General features: G+C 35.6%; 2 protein-coding genes across 6 annotated transcripts in view; one reads left to right on the plus strand and one right to left on the minus strand.

Moving 5' to 3' along the window:
* LOC107002876 (dephospho-CoA kinase) overlaps positions 1-3,670 on the plus strand; it is a 15,543-nt gene extending 11,873 nt beyond the window's left edge. For all 4 annotated transcript variants that reach the window (XM_015201068.2, XM_027912916.1, XM_015201073.2 and 1 more), the window contains exon 5: positions 3,244-3,670. The gene's annotated coding sequence lies outside the window, so the exon portion shown is untranslated. The remainder of the gene's footprint in view (positions 1-3,243) is intronic.
* Positions 3,671-4,393: 723 nt separating this feature from the next.
* Positions 4,394-20,540, minus strand: LOC107003253 (auxin response factor 17). 2 transcript variants are annotated; one of them, XM_015201554.1, is made up of 3 exons: positions 19,326-20,540; positions 5,533-6,455; positions 4,394-4,636 (listed from the first exon to the last, which is right to left on the minus strand). In XM_015201554.1, the coding sequence occupies exons 1-2, from the start codon at positions 20,343-20,345 to the stop codon at positions 5,607-5,609; spliced, it is 1,869 nt and encodes a 622-aa protein (XP_015057040.1). In that variant the 5' UTR covers positions 20,346-20,540; the 3' UTR covers positions 4,394-4,636; positions 5,533-5,606. The 2 variants fall into 2 exon arrangements, with proteins under 2 accessions (XP_015057040.1, XP_027768718.1); XM_027912917.1 differs by having other exon boundaries at positions 4,394-4,721.
* Between the last annotated feature and the right edge of the window lie 1,702 nt (positions 20,541-22,242).

Consider the following 22,242-nt stretch of genomic DNA (forward strand, 5'->3'; position numbering starts at 1 on the left):
GGGGGGGGGGGGTGTTGAGTATAGTGTAGGCTGAGCTGGCTGTAACTAACTATTAGTTAGTTGACTGACAGGTGTTAATTAGTTGGCTAATAGTGTAATTAAGTAATAATGATAGTTAGTCTGATAGTTAGTTAACTAGTCTACAAATTGTATATAAGTAGTTTGTATAGCTGTAATTCTCAATTTTTTAAATAGAATCCTTTCTCTTTCTTCTTCATCTTTCTCTCAAGCTCCATTGTCATGGAGTAGTATCAAATCAGTGGAACAGTGTTAGTTTACATGGCTATTACGGATTATAGCTATGTCATGACGTATCTTGTTGGACATCAAGATTGTTGAACAGCTCAAAACAAGGTTTATTCGGACAGACATTTGACTACGTTTATCATTTTTCAAATTAAATTAAGTTGTGTTTACTCTAAGGGTATGGTTTAAACTAGTCTACTGTTTCCAGCAAAAGATGTAGAGTTCTGAAGAAGAAGAAGAAATGAATATGAAAAGAAAGAATAGCAAATAAGAATTTTTTTAAAAAATGAATGTAAATGCTACATAAATGTTTTTTTCAGCTTACGGTGTAGCTCCTACACACTACAAAGAGAGTGAAGTCATTCTCCATTCCATTTGGTTTTTAGATGGGAAATGTCACAATGCTGGGGGTAATAGCAACATGGGGGTTTTAGAGAAGAAATGTTGTAAGCTCAGAAGTAACATAGCACCTTATATTTAGGGGGAAATTTAGGGATTAACTCTTATAGTAATGCATAATTAAATTTCTTAAAAAAGTAAATCATTTTAAACATTTAATTCTAAAAAGTACATAAACATTCAACTGTTACCACAATATCAACTGTAAAAAGATTAGGAACTAGAAAATATATAGTCAGAATGAAAGTAAGAAGGTCTTACCAAAATGCATACACACAATACTTGTACTCAGGTTGGATATTAGGAAAGTTGGAAAAAATATTGAAACTGAATCAAAAGCAAGACCTCAAAACTCCATAATCTCTGTCACAATCTGCTCAAAGGTAATGGACTTCCCTTTTGGGCTGGTTGCAAACAAAAGATGAACCCCAAACTTCTTTCCTAAACCTTCCTTTGATGAATGACGCTCTTTGATAGAAACCATCATTTTCTCACCGCCTTTAATTGGCCGTTTGAAATGTCTTCTAGGCATATAGCTCACCCATGCATAACTTTCATACCGTACAGGAATGTCTGCACCAAAAAGCGGATACTCGATCCTATTTGTCTGGTCAGTGATGATGGCAATGGGGGTCCAACACAATGTTCGCCTTGAGGTCCACAAATGACCCAAATAATCATGCCAAAGAATTCTTGTTCCATGTATCGTGGAACAATCAAAGATATTGAAGATCCCACAACCCGATAGCTTAACCAGCTAGGAATCTCATCAAATAACTTTTTAATGTATAATGCTATTAAGTAGTTCTTTTCAATAGGTGATCTGAAATCATAAAGGACACTAATTATTTGGGGTGTGTAGTGCATTTCCTGCATCCTTGATATCTATCGATAAATAATGGTAACAAAACATTGACTAGTACTACTAGTGAAAAAAAAAATTGATTGCAGAAACAAGCTAATTATTTGCAGCAATTAATTAATGAGATCTATAATAGAAAAGATGGAATTAATTCTGTATCTTTGCATTCCCATTTTCTAAACACTGCTGGGCAAAAAATATAGCCTAGCAAATGTGTATTCAGAAGAGAAAAGGTCATAAATATTAACAGATATTTTTCATATAGATGGCAACAACTATTACCCGTTAAAAAAAAAAAGGATTTTGAAGATGGAATCCAGATGAACTTGCAACATCAGTAAGTGCAGCTCTCCACTTCTTCAACGAATTTGATTCATGTTTAGCAAGAGAATCACCAATTTGCCCAGTTTGATGGCGTACTTGAGAAGGATCGACATCATAAAAATTAGGAAAAATGTGCTGCCCAAACTTTACTTTACATTCATGAATTTTTACCAAATCATTAAGACACCATTTAGAAGATGAATAATTTTTGGAGAAATAAACTCCGTGAGATGTCCTCGCCTCTTGGAAGTTCATCATCATCATCTTTAAACACATATATTCCAACATCACATAATGCTTTATAGAGATGATCTAAAAATGTTCTGCGTACATCTTTACCCCTAAAACTCAGGAAAACTTCATAACATGGTGAATACGAATTAGCCATCATATACAGGGGAAGTATTTTGCAGGCTACTCTTTATAAATCCTTAAGGTTAGAAACCATAAAGATCAAATGACTGCTTTTTTTTCTTGGAACATATTTGTATTATAAGAATTTGCAAGGAACTAGCAAAAGATTAATTAAGAAGGAAGAAGAACTTGCAAGGCAATTTCATCATAGACTTATTTGTAGAAAAGGTTGACACGGTCAAAAGGTGCTTTCATGTAATTTCAATTCCATTTCTTTTGAGTTGATACCTGAATCGGTTACATAGCAATCTTGTATGATCAAAGAGATATGGTTTTGGTCAAATTGATGTCTTAATTTATTTTATCACAAAATGCTAGCAGGTCTTGTTTATTTTTGCTAGGAAGAAGGGTCAAATATGCCTCTAAACTATTCGAAAAGGTCTAGATATATCCTCCGTTTAAAGTTTAGCTCACTCATGCCCTCGCCGTCCAACTTTTGGCATAGTTATGCCTCTTATGTTAGTTGGTTTGCTGGACATATCCAACTCATTTTCTATTTCTTTAAATGTCATATGGAATTGCAATATGGAATTTCTTGAATGCTTTGAAACTAATTTGGATATGTGTATTATGGTTTGGAGTCCAAGAAGGGCGTATTGCTATACTTAATGACTGAGGTTTGTCAAACTAAAACGGCCTGAGAGAATAATGTTAGGTAGCAGTAAGGAAATCTTTGTTTAGCTAAAAGAGGTCTGGTTTCAAGAGTCCTGATTGTTTGTATTAGAAGATTTGTGGTTTGAAAATTCAGATAGGAAGTAGATGTATGTGGTTAAATCTAGGTATATCCCTGATCGATCCATTATGCAAGCTTACATCTATGTCGAGTAGCTCTTGAATTCGAGTACAATGTGGGGTGAGGGACCTGTCAGCTAGAGGACTAAGATGTGAACTGGATGATGATGTAAGTGTGAGTTTGTATGGGTGGGGCAGTTCCAGTTTTAAGTTCATTCTGTTCTCATATGTCATACCCCTTCTAAAATGTGTTTCTTTAACTGCAGCTGAAGCCGCCTTGATGTTCTGTTTGAGTTTGAATTCTGAATTACACAGCATAGAAGAGATGATGGATCAGACTCTTCGCTTTCCTATTTCTTTACTGGTAGAGAGAGGATGGACAGATTTGCACTATGCTGCTGGTTGAAGATTCCGCAGCAAGGGCAGTTCTTCCAGTAACAGGTTTTCCAGGATATAAGCTACTTGAAACTGACATGATTTTTGATGTTTGATCAAGAAAATGAAATCATTGCGCATATGATCTTTAAACAGTAGGCCTAAGTTCCATCCTGTACTGTTATATTCTCGACTGGTGATTAAATATTACCATGAATGAGTTTTGTTCTATGCTTGCTCCTGCCATTTTTATGGTTCTTGCTTTCCTTTGATGTTACCACTGTTACGTATTCTGGGCTTAATGATGTTTTTCTTGTTTGTTTTGTTCGCTTGATAATTTGTGGCAAGTATTTTTAAGGATGTTGCCATTTGAACATTTGTTCTTTTATATAGCAAAGGGGAAAATATTCCTTTCAACTTTGTGAAACCATGTTGAGGTGGATGATGTATCTCACCTTGAAACACAAAAGTGCTTAAAAAAATCATATTTGTCTTAATCAAGAACATCGTGCCTACATCGCCAAAAATACGTTTGGGTTCCTAATCATAACAATATTCAGTGGTAACGAAATCATCAATCTCTGTCTTATTCTAAGGAGGGGAATCCAACAAGTTGACATTTACCTCCAACTTCATACGAGCATAAATATGCTACAAGTTTAGGTGCCAATTGGTAGGTGTGGTGTAACTACACATTTTCACAATAAATATATGAACCTTCATTTTTTCACAACAAAAATGCTTCCTCCTAATAATTATGATACCTGTAACATATACTCCAATATATATTAAGTCAAGAGTATTTTTGTGATAATACCATCCTTCGCCTCGATGCATAATGTACAGCTTTAAATAGTTAACTGAATCAAGCAGTGGTCATCCTCCAACATACAAAAACTTTTAACAGAGCAGAGATATGCAAAACGATGAACACAGCCCTGTATTTAATGGAATAAATATAAGTCCCTCCCTCCCTCCCCTGTTTAAAAGTTTCAAATGTGCATTACCTGGCAAAAGTTACCAAAACAAATAGAGAAAGGATACCATGAGAAATTTGTAACTCAATTAAGAAACATCTACCATTCATAGTAAATTCTGACTTGCATCTAAAAGGCTAACTCCACAGTACTTACAGGAACATATAGAGTATAATCTCATCATTATCAAGAAAACACAGATGATTTACTTGACCTCTGAATGTCTTAAACTTAAAGCCTACATTAGTTCTGAATACCAAAGAGAAAGCAAACATCCACTGCTGGAATCAACTCTTTCCTTGGAAACCTGAAAAGAATTAAAAGAGTTACTGCAAGCAGAGCACGCTATATGAAGAATCATATACATCCATCTCCATAATCATATCATGCAACTGCAATCAAAAGCTATCACAGAGGGTTAGGAAGACAAAAGACACGTCCCAATTTCCAAAACATCCAGCTGAACGTCATATCATTAGTCAAGAAGCAATTAAAACAAACATAAGTTCATGATACACAACACAGATCAAATATAACCATTTGTTAGTAATTGAACACAAACCAAGAAACCTCACAGAGCCAGCCTTTTAAACCCCACTATCTCAATTTTAAGTATGGAGTTACTTGCAATCCTTTGAACAGTAACCAGAATATACCAAAACTGCTGATCACGTCGACTCTTCAAGATTGAATATTGGAAGTTCTCTTTAATTTTAATTATTAACACAAAAATGATAGCAAGTGTAGCAATCAGTGATCCACTTCCACCAGCCTCGCATTTCATCTCAGTTCCAAAAATTTAACTCTCTAAGATTAGTACTTGAAAATCTCACTTCTTCAGACTAAAAAATAAAATGAACTGGAAATAACATGCATTAAATGTCCCAGACTCCCAATCATTGGATCATGCTTACTCTTCAGAAATGAAAAATGGGAGTTCTCTTTAGTTCTTATTATAAAAGAAAAATAGTATTTGTAGCGGACACTGTTTCATTTCCACCAGCCTAGCAAGTAGAGTCCAAACTAGAAAAACGTTTTTGAGGGACAACTCCTAATATCTGTACTTGAAAAACTCATATATATAAAATGAACCACAAAAAACACTTGATATATAGCATAAAGAGTGAAGATATAAATCTGCAGTAGGTTCTAATATGCTCCATTTGTTCTGTCAAGGCAAAGTCCAGATAATTAGTGTTTTACCTGTACAACTTTGCAATTGATGGCAATTACGGAATATAGTTATCTCAAGATGAACATGCTTCGACAGCTGAGGCTCATTCATGTTGGACATCAGGATTGTCAAACAGCTTGAAAGGTTTATTTGGTGAGACGTCTGAGTTGGATGGATCATCTTTATTTGGTGAGATGTCTGAGTTGGATGGATCATCTATCTCTTTATACACTTCAACGTTATCACTTTCAGAGAAACCAAAACCATCTAAAGCTCCCTCAACACGTTCAACATGGATGACCTTACCAAATAACTGGAAAGTACTGAAACGATCTTTTGTAAAAGAGCTGGAACCCGGTTTTGTAATCAGCTCATTGTCCCCAAAATGCACACTGCTCTGACTATCCAGTGATAAATTGTCTGAATATGAACTGCCAATATTCAGTTTGGGAGAAACACTGTCAAGCTTTGCCTTGATTTCTTCATCTAAGCTATTGTTAGTGCACAACCCAAGGTTATTGCTCTTAACATTGGATAAACTTGATACACTAACTTGATCATGCCTGGCTCCCTGCATGCCCGCAGGAGAAGATGTAAAATTGCCCAATGATGGGCTACTGAGTCCAATCGTAGAATTACCCAACCCTGTCATAGGGAAGCTACCCAACCCTGTCACATGGAAGCTACCCAACCCTGTCATAGGGAAGCTACCCAACCCTGTCATAGGGAAGTTACCCAACCCTGTCATAGGGAAGTTACCCAACCCTGTCATAGGGAAGCTACCCAACCCTGTCATAGGAAAGGGGCTTCTCTCTCCATCAGGTAGAAGCCCATTAGGCAGTTTTATTTTCTTCGATGGAGGAAGAAACTGTGGGATTGGCGGAAAACACTCAACTTGCCAAGGATTCACCCTGTTAGCATGCTGCAGAACTTCTGGTTCCTCCCAAGTGATCTGCAATAGAAAAAAGCACAAGAAACTCAGATTGGCGAAAAACCATAGCAAACCAAAAAGTAACAGCTATGTTACTTGTTTAAAAAGAGAAGCCAAAGGCTAATGCTTCCGGAGTTGGCAACTTATAATAGTTGAGTGATCCCAATTTATTCCAAGTCACACAAGGGAGTAAAATGGGAAATGGAAACTGTTGATTTATTTTTATTGATAAGGTAAGAAATTGATTCAAATTATGGCCACTGTTGACTTCTAGGCAAATGTTGGGGGAGGTGGGGTATGATTCAGCATATCAAAATCCAGAAGGACACACTGTGAATTCACTGTTTAAAGAGATTATTGAACCAAACCACAAAACCAGGTAAGAAAACCGTAACACTTGCTCATCCATACCTCGATGGCTCCATACGTAATTTATTGGAGAACTCTCAAACATGAAAATCGGAACGGTTATTAGAAGTGAAACCTGATCTATCATAATAAGTAATTCAATTATAGAGAACCAATATAATAGAGAGCCAATAACGGAAACTAGAGATGCTATCATCAATTATTACTTGGTACTGCACTTGTAAATATGAGACTCAAAGACTTTGGGCTGATGTAAAGCAGAATGAATCTCAGTAAATGTAGTTATAAAAGGCAAAGATTAGTTTGAATGATATTGTGATGCTCTATTAATTGTGCAATTGAAGAGTTCTGTAAATGCACTACTTACCCTGGACACAATTTAGAACTTGCTAAAAACAACTGTGACGCACTACTATGCAAAGGTGTAAGCACCACCTGATCTGAGAGTAGAACGCACACACAAGGGGAAGGAGTGGGGTTGGTATGAGGAAAATGTTTTTAAAAAATAAGTGGCTTTCTTATGTTCTAGCATTTTATAAGCAAGCAGAAAATATTATCCCAAAAGCATTAGTATATAACCTAGACAAACATTATATGACGTGGATGGAGGTGGGTAGTAGGGGTGTGGGGATGGTGGAGATTTGGAGGAGAAGTAGACAATCGACGTGTGGAACTAGTATTCACTACTTCCACCAAAGAAGTTATTTTCCTCATTTTCAAACAACTTGCTTTCCTAGAGAACATCTTTTCAAAAAAATTGACCTACCAAGAGAAAAATGGAAAACTCCATAACAAACACACCCACTGTCTACCACCAACTTTTACTTCAAATGCTCACAGAAAGAGTCTCTTTCTTTATTCTTTTTCCTTTCTTGATATTGCCTAGGCTCCCAGCTTCTCTTTATTTTCTTCTTCTTCTCCTCCCTATCCTTTGGCATCCTATTTCCCCATAATTTCGGTATTCGGTTTTTAAAACATTATACCATTACCATACCAATTCAATTCGGCATGGTTCGATATCTTGAAGTTCAGTTTCGGTGTTCTACGGTTTGGTAAATCGGTAACCATAATTTGTTCAACTTCGACTAATATATACTCGTATAATAGAGTTTTAAGACTTTGACAATTAAAAAAGATTTCGAGTGTATCATACTAACACATTACACATGTAGAAGTATACATTCAAAACAAAAAACAAACAACTCCGTTTGTTAATCAATTAAATTTCAAATACATTTCAATCAAAATAGAGTAGTCAAAGTTTCAACTTCTAAGCAGTTAGTATATACTAACTATGTTGCGCGGACTTTTTGTAGCCAAACTCGTCTCGATGCGACACAAGTGCATGCGCGGTTGCAGGGTGCATGTCGGATTCGGTCATCCAATCCAGATACTTTGACCAGAGCCAAGAAAAAAATTGGGGAATGAAAGTTCAGTTTCATGGCCGCAGAAAGTTAACAACTTTTCTCTGATAAAGTTGTCATGAGATCTGGTTGCTCCATGGAAAAGAATAGAGAAGAGGCAGAACTTACGAGAATAGAGAGAGGAGGCAGAGATTTTTTATTATATAAGAACAAAGGGGAGAAGACGTCTCCATGGGAAAGAAAGAACAAAGGATTCAAAGTCGTCATGAGATCTGGTTGCTCCATGGAAAAGAACAGAGAAGAGGCAAAACTTACGAGAATAGAGAGAGCAGGCAGAGCTTTATTATTATATAAGAACAAAATGGAGAAGACGTCTCCATGGGAAAGAAAGAACAAAGGATTCAAAGTCGTCATGAGATCTGGTTGCTCCATGGAAAAGAATAGAGAAGAGGCAAAACTTATGAGAATAGAGAGAGGAGGTAGAGCTTTTTTATTGTATAAGAACAAAGGGGAGAAGATGTTTCCATGGGAAACAAAGAACAAAGGATTCAAAGTCTTTTTCTTGAAAAAGAACAGAGGAGAAAACATTCTTTCTTGAAAAGAAAAAGTGCAAGCAAAGAGTTCTTGGGAGAAGAAAGGGGTTTCTTGGAAAAGAAAGGGCTTCTCCTAAGAAATCCTTCGCCTGCTCTTTTTCTTTTCAAGAAAAAAAGCTTTCTCCCCTTTTCTTTTTCAAGAAAAAGACTCTGAATCCTTTGTTCTTTCCCATGGAGCCTTCTTCTCCCCTTTGTTCTTATACAATAAAACAGCTCTACCTCCTCTCTCTCTTCTCGTAAGTTTTGCCTCTTCTCTATTCTTTTCCATGGAGCAACCAGATCTCATGACAACTTTGTCGGAGAAAAACTTGTTAACTTTCCGCGTCCATTAAGCTGAACTTTTCTTCCCCCATTTTTTCTTGGCTCTAGTCAAAGTATCCGAATTAGATTGACTGAATTCGACACGCACCCCTGCCCACACAAGTGTCGCATTGAGACGGGTTCGGCTACAAAAATGAAGAGTCCGCGCAATATAGTATACCATACCATGCCCACCCTAGTCGTACGTACGCGTCTCGGCGCGACATTGATCCGAGTGCAGATGGACGACGCAAGGTGGATGTCAGATTCGGTCAACAGTCAATCCCATCCAGATACTTTGACCGAAATCAAGGACAAATCTGAGGGAAAATGTTTTTACTAGCTACTCTTATATACGCACCCGTCTCGGATACCCGCATCTAAGTTCAAGCAACATAGGGGGGTAGGTACTACAAGGCTTTTCTTGGATGGAGATTGAAATATTGAGTTGGAATGTGCATGGGCTCAATGAAGTACATAAGAGGAGTATAATCAAATCAATGATTCACAAATGGAGGGCAGATTTTTTGTGTTCACAAGAATCCAAAATTGAAGAAGGGTCACCTCAGAAGATAAGGCAAATGTAGGGAAATAGATGGGTTAGATGGGCCACTCAGAACACAATTAAGAGTGGGGGTATCATTGTGTTGTGGTACAAAAGGCAATGGCCAAACAAGGGAATCAACAAGGCTCTTACACCATTTCATGTGTGTTGAAAGGTACACAACGGGATTTTACGAGGTGCTTCACAGGGGTCTATAAACCTCACACAAATCCAGAACGGGAGGATCTCTGGCATGAGTTTGCAGTAATTAGAGGTTTATGGAATGAACAATGTTGACAGGTGGATATTTCATCTTTCTCAAAAGAAAATAAATAGGTGGAGATAAAGTGCATCAGAAGATCCAATGCAATGAAATATTCTCATATATCATCTAGGATTTGGAGCTCATTACACTTAATTAAGGAGGGGCGGTTGCGGGGTTAGACTCCATGCCAGCATCAAGAATAAACAGATTCTTAATTTCCTCTAATGGAATGAAAAATTCAATGTTATAAAATAGGCAGCTCTCACAAGGGTTATATTAGATCACAGGCCTCTGCTACTTGAATTTGGAGACTAGGAAGCCCAACCTTCCTATTTTAAATTCAAGACAGTTACAAATTATAATATCGAGGATAGTCCAAATTTTATTCTAATTCAAAGTCGAAGAAACCGAAGAAAGACATCACTGATTGGAATAAGACTACATTTGGGAAGTTTGAAGCACAAAAGTAAAAAATTAAAGAGGACCTAAGAGAAAATCAGAACGGGTGACCCAAAGTATCCTTTGATGTTTAAGCTGACATATCTCTGACAGAGAAAGCTTGGTCAGAAAGGTCTTTTGAAGAGGATGAGGTACTAGATGCTTTGAACTCTTGTGCTCCCAACAAAAGCCTTGGCCCTGATGGATTCACAATGGCATTTCATCAACCCCGAAAAATAAGGGCTATATCTCACTTTCATCAGCAATGTCACATGGTAAAGTCTTGTAATGCCTATTTTATTGCACTTATTCCCCGAAAAGAAATGGGTGCAATAGAACTCAAAGACATCAGACCCATTTGCAACATTGGTAGTGTTTACAGGATTATTGCTAAAGTCCTAGCAGAGAGGTTGAAGACAGTCATGGGGAAGTTAGTATCAAGAGAGCAGAGTGCTCTCTTAAAAGGCGGACAGATTAATAATGCAGCTTTGGTTGCAAATAAACTTCTAGATGGAAGATTAAAAACTAGGGTTTCTGGTATCCTATGCAAACGGGATGTAGAGAAATCTTTCGCAAGCTTAATTGGTCTTATATTTTCACAAAGCTCAGTAGTATGGGGTGAATTAAATTCAGCATCACTACTATAAAATATTCAATTTTAGTGAATGGATACCCAATTGGTTTCTTCTCCCCTGGGGACTCTCTCTCCTCATTTTTATTTATCCTTGCCAGGTAGGGTCTTAGCAAGATACTTGACGAGTCAAGGCAGATGCAGTAGATTGAAGGGTTCAGGGTGGGCAACAATGTTCATGACTATACCTCTGTGTCTCATCTGGTCTATGTAGATGATACTCTAATCTTTTGCACGGCAGAGAAGTCTTAGGTGCAATATCTCAACCTGATATTGCTACTTTTTGAAGCAATTTGTGGGTTATATATTAAAATGGTGAAGAGTAAAATCTACCCAGTAAATGAGGCAGTAAATGAGATCCCTGAAGTGGAAGAATAGGCTACGATTATGGGCGGTGACATTGGTTATTTACCAACAAAATACCTAGGTCTCCCTCTAGGTGCAAAGTTCAAAGAAGAATCTGGAGTGAAGTTATTGAAAGAATGGTAAAAGGCTTACAACTTGGAAAATGCAGTACCTATCTATGGGTGGCAGATTGACTCTTATCTTGATAGCATTCCCCCACACACAATGACCCTGTTCCAAATGCCTTCCAAGATACAAAATCAAATTGAAAAATTAGAAGATCCTTTTTATTTTACAAAGGCAACACGAATATTAGAAGATCCTTTTTGTAGAAGAGGAAGGAACTATGAAGGCCATAAGTTCCATCTTGTGAATTGGGAAAATGTAATTATGCTAAAGCAACAGGTCGACAAGGAATCAAAGATTCAAGGAAGCAAAACAAGAACCTGTTAATGAAATGTTAGTGGAGGTATGCTCAAGAACCAACAAGTATCTGCTATTTGGAAGGTAGTGAATGTCAAGTATAGGAGGCAAGACAAATGGAGTACGAACCTGAACAATGTCCCTTATGGAGTTAGACTTAAAAATATATCAACTTGAAAGATGAATTCATCCAAGAGGTGTCCTTTAGAATTGGAAAAGGCAACTCATTTAACTTAAGGAAGGATAAGAGGCTTAACAATCAACCTCTCAACATCTCCCATCCTACCATATTTAGGGTAGCCTCTGATCCAGACTCTTTAGTGGCCCAATACAAAGAAATGGAATATGGGCACCCCACTTCAGGAGGAACATGCAGGACTGGGAGCTTGATAAGCTTATTGACTTACTCAGTTCTAGAAAGAGCTTCAATATCCCCTCATCTGCCAGATAACTTAAATGGGAAAATGAGGCAGCTCTGAAAAGGATATACAGTGACGGACGGATACAGCAAATTGTGCTTTATCAAATGACATGATAGACCTCTTGTGGAACTGAGTAGGAAGACTATACTACCACTAAAGTGTTTCATCTGAACATCCCTCAAACATTCTATCCGTACCTTCGAAAACCTATGTAGGAGGAAGTTTCAGCAAGTGACCAGATGCTTCATGTGCCACAAAAGTTTGGAGTCAGTGAATTATTTGTTTCTGCTTTGTCCAGCGGCAAAAGATCTTTGGAATATGTTCATCTCACTAATAGGTATAAATTGGACTCTTCCCCAGGATGTCAAAGAAGCAGTGGAAAGCTGGAGACTAAAAGAGGTTGACAATTCCATCAAGAAGACCTGGGAGATGACTCCCCCCATGTATTTTTTGGTGTATTTGGAAGGAAAGGAATGTCAGATGTTCTGATGGCATCTCAACTCCAAGCAGCAGTTTGAAATCTCTGTCTTTTTAACCTATTTAGTTGGAGCAATCTATCCCCAGTAAATGAGTATAGTTCACCTTTTAGATTTCATCAGCTCCCTCACTATGATTTAGAGACGATTCTTTTGCTTTCTGGTTAACTCTCGACTTATAAAAGAAGTTTTTGTTCTCAAGAGTTAATCATGACTCTCTTATGTAACTACTCTGCATCCACTTGATGCCCTGCTAATAACATCTTACTTCATCAAAAAAATAATTGCTCTGTTAATGACAAATCCAATTATCAATGTATTATTTTTTTGAAATGGAAAAAAAGTAATGCATTGGTAACTGTTTTGTCATTAATAGAACAATGATGAGGAATTATCAATGCATTACCATTCATTCCTTTATTTTTCTGTCAAGAGATTAATCATCATTCTTTTGCCTTCCGTAACAGATATGGACCTTCCATAAGTACTTCCGAGTTCAAAGTCCTCTGCATTAAGATGTAAGAAATCTACATAGTAAAAGCAAAGTAACTAGTCAAGATTCTCTCCAGCTACCACTATAGTTGAAATTAGCTGAAATTCTCTTATTTAATATCATCACACTGATCACGCATGTCCCACGTGCATGAAAATAAATCATTTCCCTTAGATATCCATTCTTCATCATCGCATAAATAAGTGAATCTGCAGAGTTAAAAGATTTATCTTTGCAAGCTTCTTCCCATGCCTACACAGTTGCCTCCACAATCATTTTAAGTTGTGAGATCCGGTAGAAACACTTTTCAGAGTTAGGATCTCCAGGTTAATGGTATTGCCCTAATATCTCTGTTAGTAGTAAAATTAATTGAGGAAGAAGAGCTTCTGCAAGATGAACTGCTAGTGGGGAATGGTAGCGAGAAGGAGACATGAAAAATTCCAGCAGCTATAACATATCAAGAAGCAGCACATCATGTTTGGCAAGAAGCAGGAAAAAGGAGAAGCAAAATAGAGAAGCTTGGCTGAAAATACAAGCAAGCAAGGAGGAAAAAAAGAACAGAAGAAGAATATTTTGTCATTTGATAGAAAACCAACAAAAGAATAGTTTTTTCTAACAATAGATGAAAACCAAATGGCTTGGAGGAGTAAAAGTCTCAGGAAGTAGTTTGATCAACAGAATAAGGGCGAATAGTGCACTTTATCCCAAATAAAGTTTGATGACAGAAGAGTACATTAGAGCAATGTTGCCAAACAAGCTGGCGAACAAATACAGATAATATTTATCTGAAACAGGAAAAAAGTCCATGGGATTAACCAACACCAACTTATAAGTATCATTTTACTTAATATGTTGGTGTTTTAATATAAGAATTTAGAGCAATAACTAACGATCTTGTCTGCATTTTCAGGTTTTACATAATTTGGGGGATGTTTGGAGAACAAAAAGAGAAAATAAATGAAAATTAAGCCAAAAGAAGAAAATGGAAGAACCTGACATGTGTCAGACACAGCATAGAGGGAATGGTCAAATTGGAAAATGCAGCATTGCGGATCACATGCCTCTAACTACAATCAATACGCTTTTGTTGCTATCACAGCCTATGGCCCGACATCTTAGCACTATCGGATATCAGGATTGGAGGGGTATTTGTATTAGAATTTTGTAGGTCATTCCCAATCATATAAATATTCATCTTGGATGTTCGGTAAGCTATCTATGGTTGGAAATCAGAGCTTGGGAGTAAGATTAAAGTTACCTGCACATTGGATTGAAGAAGACACAATGCTCAAGAGTTTTTCTAAAAAAATTCTCTATCATTAATCCCATCCTTGTTACTATCATATTTGGTTTTGGATGATTAGTATGGATTGGAAGATGGTTGTTTTATAAGCTCCACAGTAGGGTAGTGAACAAACTCTTCTTTGTTTATTTAAAATTTTAATTTGTTTCTTGTGGATAGGCTTGGTGGTAATTTTATTTTTTTATGACCGTGGTGTCCGCGCCAACATTTACGCGCCTCAACTAATTGCACGGGATACCTGCCACCTCCCCAACAACACATACCAAATAACTGCCCACCAAGCCAAGGCTAGGACAGGTGGGAAAATCAGCTACTGTTTTTTGTCTCCTACCAGCCGTAATAGCACTTTTCTCGCAGTTACTTGTCCTTCGATTTTTGTTACAACTTGTTGTTTCTTTTTTTGGAACATCGCATCATTATATTGTTGTTACTATTCCTTTTGTTAATGTTATGTAATGCTTCCCTACTTTATCTCATACCAGTCGTAATAGTACTGTTCTCGTAGTTTCTTGTCCTTCGATTTTTATTACAATCTGTTGTTTCTTTTTTTGAACATTGCATCATTATATCGTTGTTACTGTTCCTTTTTTTTTTTGAAATTGTTAAATTGTATTCATCATGTTATGTAATGCTTTCCCTACTATTTGCTATGTCTTCTTTGCTTTTCTATTTTCCTTTTCAAAATACCTTGGTATGCGTTATACTTGAGTCGAGAGTCTTCCGGAAAAAACCGCTCACCCTCTACGAGACACTCTACCCTCTCCTATAATGGGATGTTTTCGCAATTTATTTCTTACCAATGATGTTTGCTTTAATTGTTATATGATTAATTATGTATGGTATTGATTCTTTTTTATTCCTATCAACTCTTGAAAAAACTCAGTTGCTTTGGTTTGAACTTGGAAGAAGAAACTTAAGATTGGGTCAAGATTAATCAACAAGACAGCAAGGAATTGGATTATTTAAAGAATTAATATAGCCTAAATTATCATGATTAAGACTATGTATAAGGCCTTCACTTTGTAGCCATAATTAGATAAAATTAATGTGTTTTGGTTGAACTTGAGATAGTTAATTTAATGGGTAATTAAGATCTAGATAATTAGTAAAACTAAAGGGGAAAATTGAGAATCCATAAGTAATGCCATCGACTTAAACACAATAGGTGAGAGATTAGGCAATGTATTGAATTACACTTGATGTAAGGTTGCAAAATCCTACATATCCATTGCTTTCTCAAGACCTTCATTGATATTTTAGTTTGGCTTTCCTAGATAGTTCATGTTTTTGGTCGGTAACAATAGCAATATCATTTAACAAGTGTCTTGGCTTAACATAAAGATACAACCACTAACAATATCGTTCTCCATAATATTGCTCCACGTAAGCTTCAAGTCTGACTCACACATGGTCAGGGGTGACAATTGGGCGGATGGATCAAATTTGGATGGTTCCTAACGGGTCAAGACCCAACACAATCCAAATTTTCTTGGGTCAAAGCGGGTAGGGTAATGAGTCATAGAAGACCCCAACCCAATTTTTACTTTAGTTTAACTGTTTTGTTTGCATTTTTAAAAATATTTTAGTCCCTAACAGAATTACATTTTCTTTATTATAGCTATATATAACATATCAAATAATTTAAAAAGTTTGTAAAAACATTTTGAAGAGATTTCTCACTATTCAATTTGGGTCCATATCAACCCAATTTTTAATGGGTTGAAATAGGTTCAGCCAATAAATGGGCGGGTTACTTAAACGAGTTGGGTTTGATTTTGCCACCCCTTCATTTGGTATTACACTTATGATGACTGCTTATTCTATATCGGGCTGGATAATGTCAACAAAAATAGGGTTCTGGAATGGTTGGAAAGAGCATAGGGCTATGTATGTGTCTTAATGCTCAACAGCGATAAAGACTTGACCAAACCAATGTCAATAATCATATTAAAAGCTCAAGAACAAAATATTTGTACTCTTAAGTTCATTCTATCCTACCAAAACAATGTACATTACATGTCACAAAAATAGGTTACAAGTCCACTAGAGGACTAAGAGCTTTCTCGGTTCTTTTCATTTTTTTGGAGTGTTTGGCAAAATTCCGAGTAGCTATTAAGTTAAGTGCTCTTAAGCCAGAAGCAGTAACTTGGGATTGTCCAACATATTGTTTTTTACTTATTTCAGCTTAACAATTCTATTACTTTGATTAATTTGTTAACTTTTCATCATAAAATAATTATTTTCAAAAAAAAAACACCAATATAATTAAGCTCCAACACTTGAAAAGTGTTTTCAGTAGTTGAAGCATAAAAGCTAATTAAATTCAGCCAATCCAAATGGGCTCTAATTGTATTCGCAATGGCATCAAAGGAACTTTGATGGGACAACCCAAGTAAAATTATTCTTTTGGTCTTCTGTCTTTTCTTTCTTTTTAGTGTAACCATCTCATCATTGACTCGACCAATCGAAGATTCGCCGAATAAAATTATTGAACAACCCTCGTTATATATGAATATTTCTTTTTGGCTTTCATATTCTAACCCAAGGATGTTAAGGAGTCGTTTGATTGAAGGTTAGGATGATAATGCAGGGATGATAGGTGAGATTATTCTATCGCATGTTTGGTTGAACTTTTTGATCCTGACATGCATAATCTCGATTATTTATACCATAGTAGTTGTATCTTTTTATACTGCATTCAGTGTGGGATAACAATTGTCAAATTAGCAAATCCCGCGGTAATATAACCAAATGACAAAATGCCCTTCTTGAAAGTTCTTCTCCTAATGTCATTTTTTATGATTGTGGTGTCTATGCCAACTTTCATGCACCCTCACTAATTCATGTCACCTTCCACCAACAATACGTACTAAGCAACATGTACCAGGTAACTCTCACCACCGAGGCTAGGACAGAGGAGAAGAATCACCTAGTGTTTTGTCTCTGTTGGAATTTAAACCTGATACCTCATGGCTATCAACTACTTCATTGACCACTAGGCCACACCCTTAAATGCTCTCTTAATGTCATTTTCAAGAAGGTTATACCGAAGTCATTTAAGAACACCAAGATTAAAATTTAACACAAAAATTTATCCAAATTTATCTAATGTTTTTGTACATCTCATAAATCCCATTTCTAATTTAATGAACCAAACATCTACAAAAAAAAAGTAAAGCCATTAAATAATCTCGTTATTATACAATCCCGGTACTATAACCTTCACACTATAATCTTAGTATAACTTTTTCACTAACCAAATGATTGCTTAGGGCTTTGAAACCTTTAAAAGAAGACTTGATGCACCATCCTGCATGCATGTGCTAGAATATATGGAAGGAAAGAAACATGAGATGCTTTAAAGGGAAGAAAGTTAGTGCACACCAGCTTAAATACAAATGCTTATGGCTTTTGATTTTTTGGTGTAATCTTTAGGATGTAAAGGATGAAGATAGTATGTTAGATTGCATATGATCTTTACAAGAATAGGACCTTTATTGCAAAAATCCTTCTCTTTTTTTTTTGGTTTTTTGGTACAGAAGGATGATTGACTCTTATACTTCATTAACACCAACTTAGTGCTAAGTTGCTGCATTTTTAATACATAGTCTACTTTCTAAAAAGGAAGGATCAAACCCTCGAGACTTGCCTTTGGTTTAACCCCATTAACAGACACTTCATTGATAAGAACCCCATGAAAAGACACTACAAGGTTGGATTATAGCACATTTTCTCCCTTTCACATTCATCCTGCTATTAGCAGCCTTAAGTTAGCATGAAAGCAATTTTTCACAGAAAAGCACTTACTTATTTGGGATCAAAGCTAATTGGATTATGGAAACATGTGGTTTATTATTTGAGTGAGCTACTCAAGTAGTTTTGAGTTCTAGATGAATTCATGAAACCTTTGTGCAGAACCAAAAGTGCACCAGTTTTACATACTTGGAGGACTACTAGACTGCCACATAAGACAAAAGGGACAATTGAGTAAAGACCAAACTTAAGAGATGGGTTCTCCAACTGACACAACTGAATTGGAAGATTTAATAATTGTAGCAAACTACATGTTAACATGCCACAGACAAATCTTTCTATTTCCTGAGTTAACAAAGGTAGACAAACAATGCACTTGACATAAAAGAAGATACTAGCTTTTGCAGATTAATGAGAATAGTACCAATAAGTTAAAGCATTATTACAGTCATGTTTTATATATTGCTATGAACTGCAATCAGCAGAAAATAGATTTATCAACTATCGCAACATATTGAAGAGAACTAAATTTGAAAATGATGACGTCCCTTGAGATCAGAAACATATAGAACTTTTAGTTAGAGAAAAAAGAAATATACTACCAGTTACAAGTAGATCTTAAAGGGAAGAATGAAGAAATCCATGCTCAAATGACAACAACTATAACTAGTCTACCATTAAAGCTGTTTGAGAGCAGTCATCTGTCCCAAAACTAACTCTGTTGCAACCCGCACTTGTCGGTCCTTCAACACATTTCCAAAGTAACCACCACCATATCACGAATCAGAAAGATTATTATTTACATGCCACAGACAAGTTTTCTTTTTCCTGAACTATGTAAGGTAAAATAGAAAATGCACGTAACATAACAACTTATCATCTGTAGATTTTTGAGAAAGGTCTCAAAGCATTAGTAGGAGCATAGATATATTACTGTCAACTGATCTCCAACATAACATATTTGCAACGACTAGGTCTGACAATGCAAACAATGTTCCGTGAAATCAGATCGGACAACAGCTTTAATCAGGAAAAGGAAAAACCAATGCAGTACCATAAACAGTCCCATGCTCAAATGACAATAATTTTAAGTAGTCTACAATTCAAATAATTCTAATTAATATGCATAGAAATATAAATACATCAACAGATAGCAACAGAATCATAATCACCTGAAGCATTCGCCATGGAGATCCACGCCAAGGGCCACTTTCATTCAAAATGACAGATGAAACAGTCCCTTGATAGCAAGCCGTTCTAGATGAATCCTCCGCTTCCACAGCCATCTTAACCCTCATGCCAACTGTCCAAGGCATATTCAATGCCATCTGTACCTCTTGTGCCTTCACCACAAAACCTGCCCAGTCATCCCGTGGATAACACGATACTTCAAATGGCACTCCCCGTGCCGCTTTCTCCGCTACAGCTGCAACAGCCTCCATCGTCATCCGCCCCTTTCTAATCCCCCAAGACACATCCGGGCTACCGCCATTATTGATATGTTCACGCATCAAAAAGGAGGAAGTCCACTTCTGCGAATCGTCATTTCGTCTTATAGCTCGTCGGACACCCACATAGAGTTGATTATTTGCAGTTCTCCGCATGAACACAGCGGAATCACCAGCGACAAGCTGTTTACTGTTAACAAACTTGCTCCAACCAGTAGTAAGCAAATGCCGTCGAGGTGTTCCACGATAAATGTGTCGAAACTCCCACGCAACACCTTTAATATCCCTAATAGACAAATTCTGAACCGGCGGTTCTGCCTCAAAATCAAGCCGAGGATATATAGAATCAGCACAGAACCTCGGCACAGAGAAACCTCCTCCATTATTCGCATCTGACGGAGTTAAAATCTTCACAAACGACACGATTTCGTCCTCAACCACCTCCTCCTCCCTCATAGTAACTTCATCAACTTCACTCTGACTAATCGGATGCAGAAAAATCCTAGCGTATACCTCGTCCGTATCGGATTCAGCGAGAAAACGAACAGATAACACACGGCATAGAGTAAACGCAGGCATACCAGGAGACATTACAGCAGGTGAAGTAAAGGTTGCATGTTCAGCGTGTCCTTGAGGGAAGTAGTAAACCCTGGTACCGACGGGAGGTATTTTGACAGAGTTTCCGGCGATTGCTCGCCAGACTATAGGGTCCACTTCACGGTCGGCGACGGTTGGAGCCTGCATTGGGAAACGAGTGAAGAGAGAAAAATTACAGAGAAGAAGAAACTGGAAGATATGTATATGTATATGTTGTATGTATAGGTAAGAGAGTGGTCGGGGTGCCGTTGAGGGGTCGGAGAGAGAAGAGTGAAATTTACCTTTGTTTTTCGCAATAATTACAAAAATGTACACGACAATTTGAATGCATCTTTTGTACTTACATTTCGGTAACCGTGTTCACGTGAAATAGACTCGCGTGGATTTCACCGACTTACTACAAATTTTATTATGCAAAAATAAAATAGACCTTAAAATTAAAAAAAAAATATATATGTCCTATTTTACATTTATTCTTAGTTTTTTTTTTCCTTCAAATTCCTACATTTATTACGATATTTTAATTTAAGGTAAACTAGTTAAAGCTCATAATTATAACATAAAAAGTTGAGTGTAAAAATATTAAATACTCCTTTTTTTCCTAATTACTTATCTATTTTCTGTTATAGTTGTCCCTAATTATTTGTCTATTTTAACAAATTAAAAAAGGGTAAAAATTTTTATTTATTATATCCTCAATTAAATGACTAATTACTTTTAAAATATAAAATTTTTCATCCACTTCATAATTAATATAGATAAAATGGTACACTCACTACGTCATTAATTATTTTTTTAATACGTGTGTTAATTTAAAAGTAGACAACTGAAAAGAGACAGAGAAAGCAGGTGTTATTCTAGTATTTGTAAGTTTTAAAAAGTTATTTTTAAAGATTGATGAGATTATATTATAAAGGAGTTTTAGATAGAAATATTACAACTCAATTAGTAATAATAACATTTATTATTACTAATTTTTAATTACAATTATCGGCATTATAACTTTATTTCATTAAAAGAGTTGACAACGCAAAATAATTTTTCAAATCCATAATTTTATAACTACATTACATCTAATATTATAAAGTATTTTTTAGATTATAAAATCTTAACTGCATCTTTTTAGGCATGTAATTTACTATAGTAATATTACTAATTTACTATAGTAATATTAAACTGTCTAAAACAGTATAACCTAAAAGTAATGAATTCATTTCTAACTTGATATTCTTTTTAAAAAGAGAATTATTATAAGTTTAATTTATCACTTTTAATTGTTTTTTTTATTAATAATGATACATTATTTAATTAATTAATGTAGTTGCTTTGATAAAGAAATTATTTATGGAGATTGTTTTTATTAAGATAAAAGTTAGAAGTGCACTTAAAATCGAATGAGATAATCTTGTGTGCTTCAATTCTTTCTGTTAATTTATTATTTGTCTAATCATTAATCAGTTTCTTTATAAGTTTAATAATAATAATAAAAATCGAGGACTAAAACTTAAAATAGAAAAAAATTACGCTGACATTTTTTAACAAATATATATGTATATATATATATATATATATATTTTATTTTTTTTTGATATGTCCAAAAACAAACATATCATTGTTGAATGAATAATCATAAAGAAAACAAGTTTAAGAAGAGTTCTAGAGAGACTAATATGGTTAGATAAATAATAATAAGTAAATAAAAAATCAACATCGATATATGAATTTAGCTTGAATGTGATAACGAAATATTGAATATCTTTTTTTTTCCATAAATTTGATAAATTATAATGAATTTAAAAATAATGACAGTGAATATTTGATTATTTCTACATTAATAGAGATAAAATCATCCTAACCATGCTAGGAGTTATTGTTATGTTTTTCCTATTGTCTTAGTTAACCTTATTACTAATAATCAAAACTTTACAAACATTGTAATACAAAAAATAATTAGTAAAATCATCGGTGCTTTTTTTTTAATTCTATTTTAAAAAATTCATTTCTTTCCTCTCTTTTTTTCACAATTTTAAATTCAACTTACATA

Source organism: Solanum pennellii, chromosome 11 (assembly GCF_001406875.1).
Source record: "Solanum pennellii chromosome 11, SPENNV200".
Classification (NCBI taxonomy): domain Eukaryota; kingdom Viridiplantae; phylum Streptophyta; class Magnoliopsida; order Solanales; family Solanaceae; genus Solanum; species Solanum pennellii.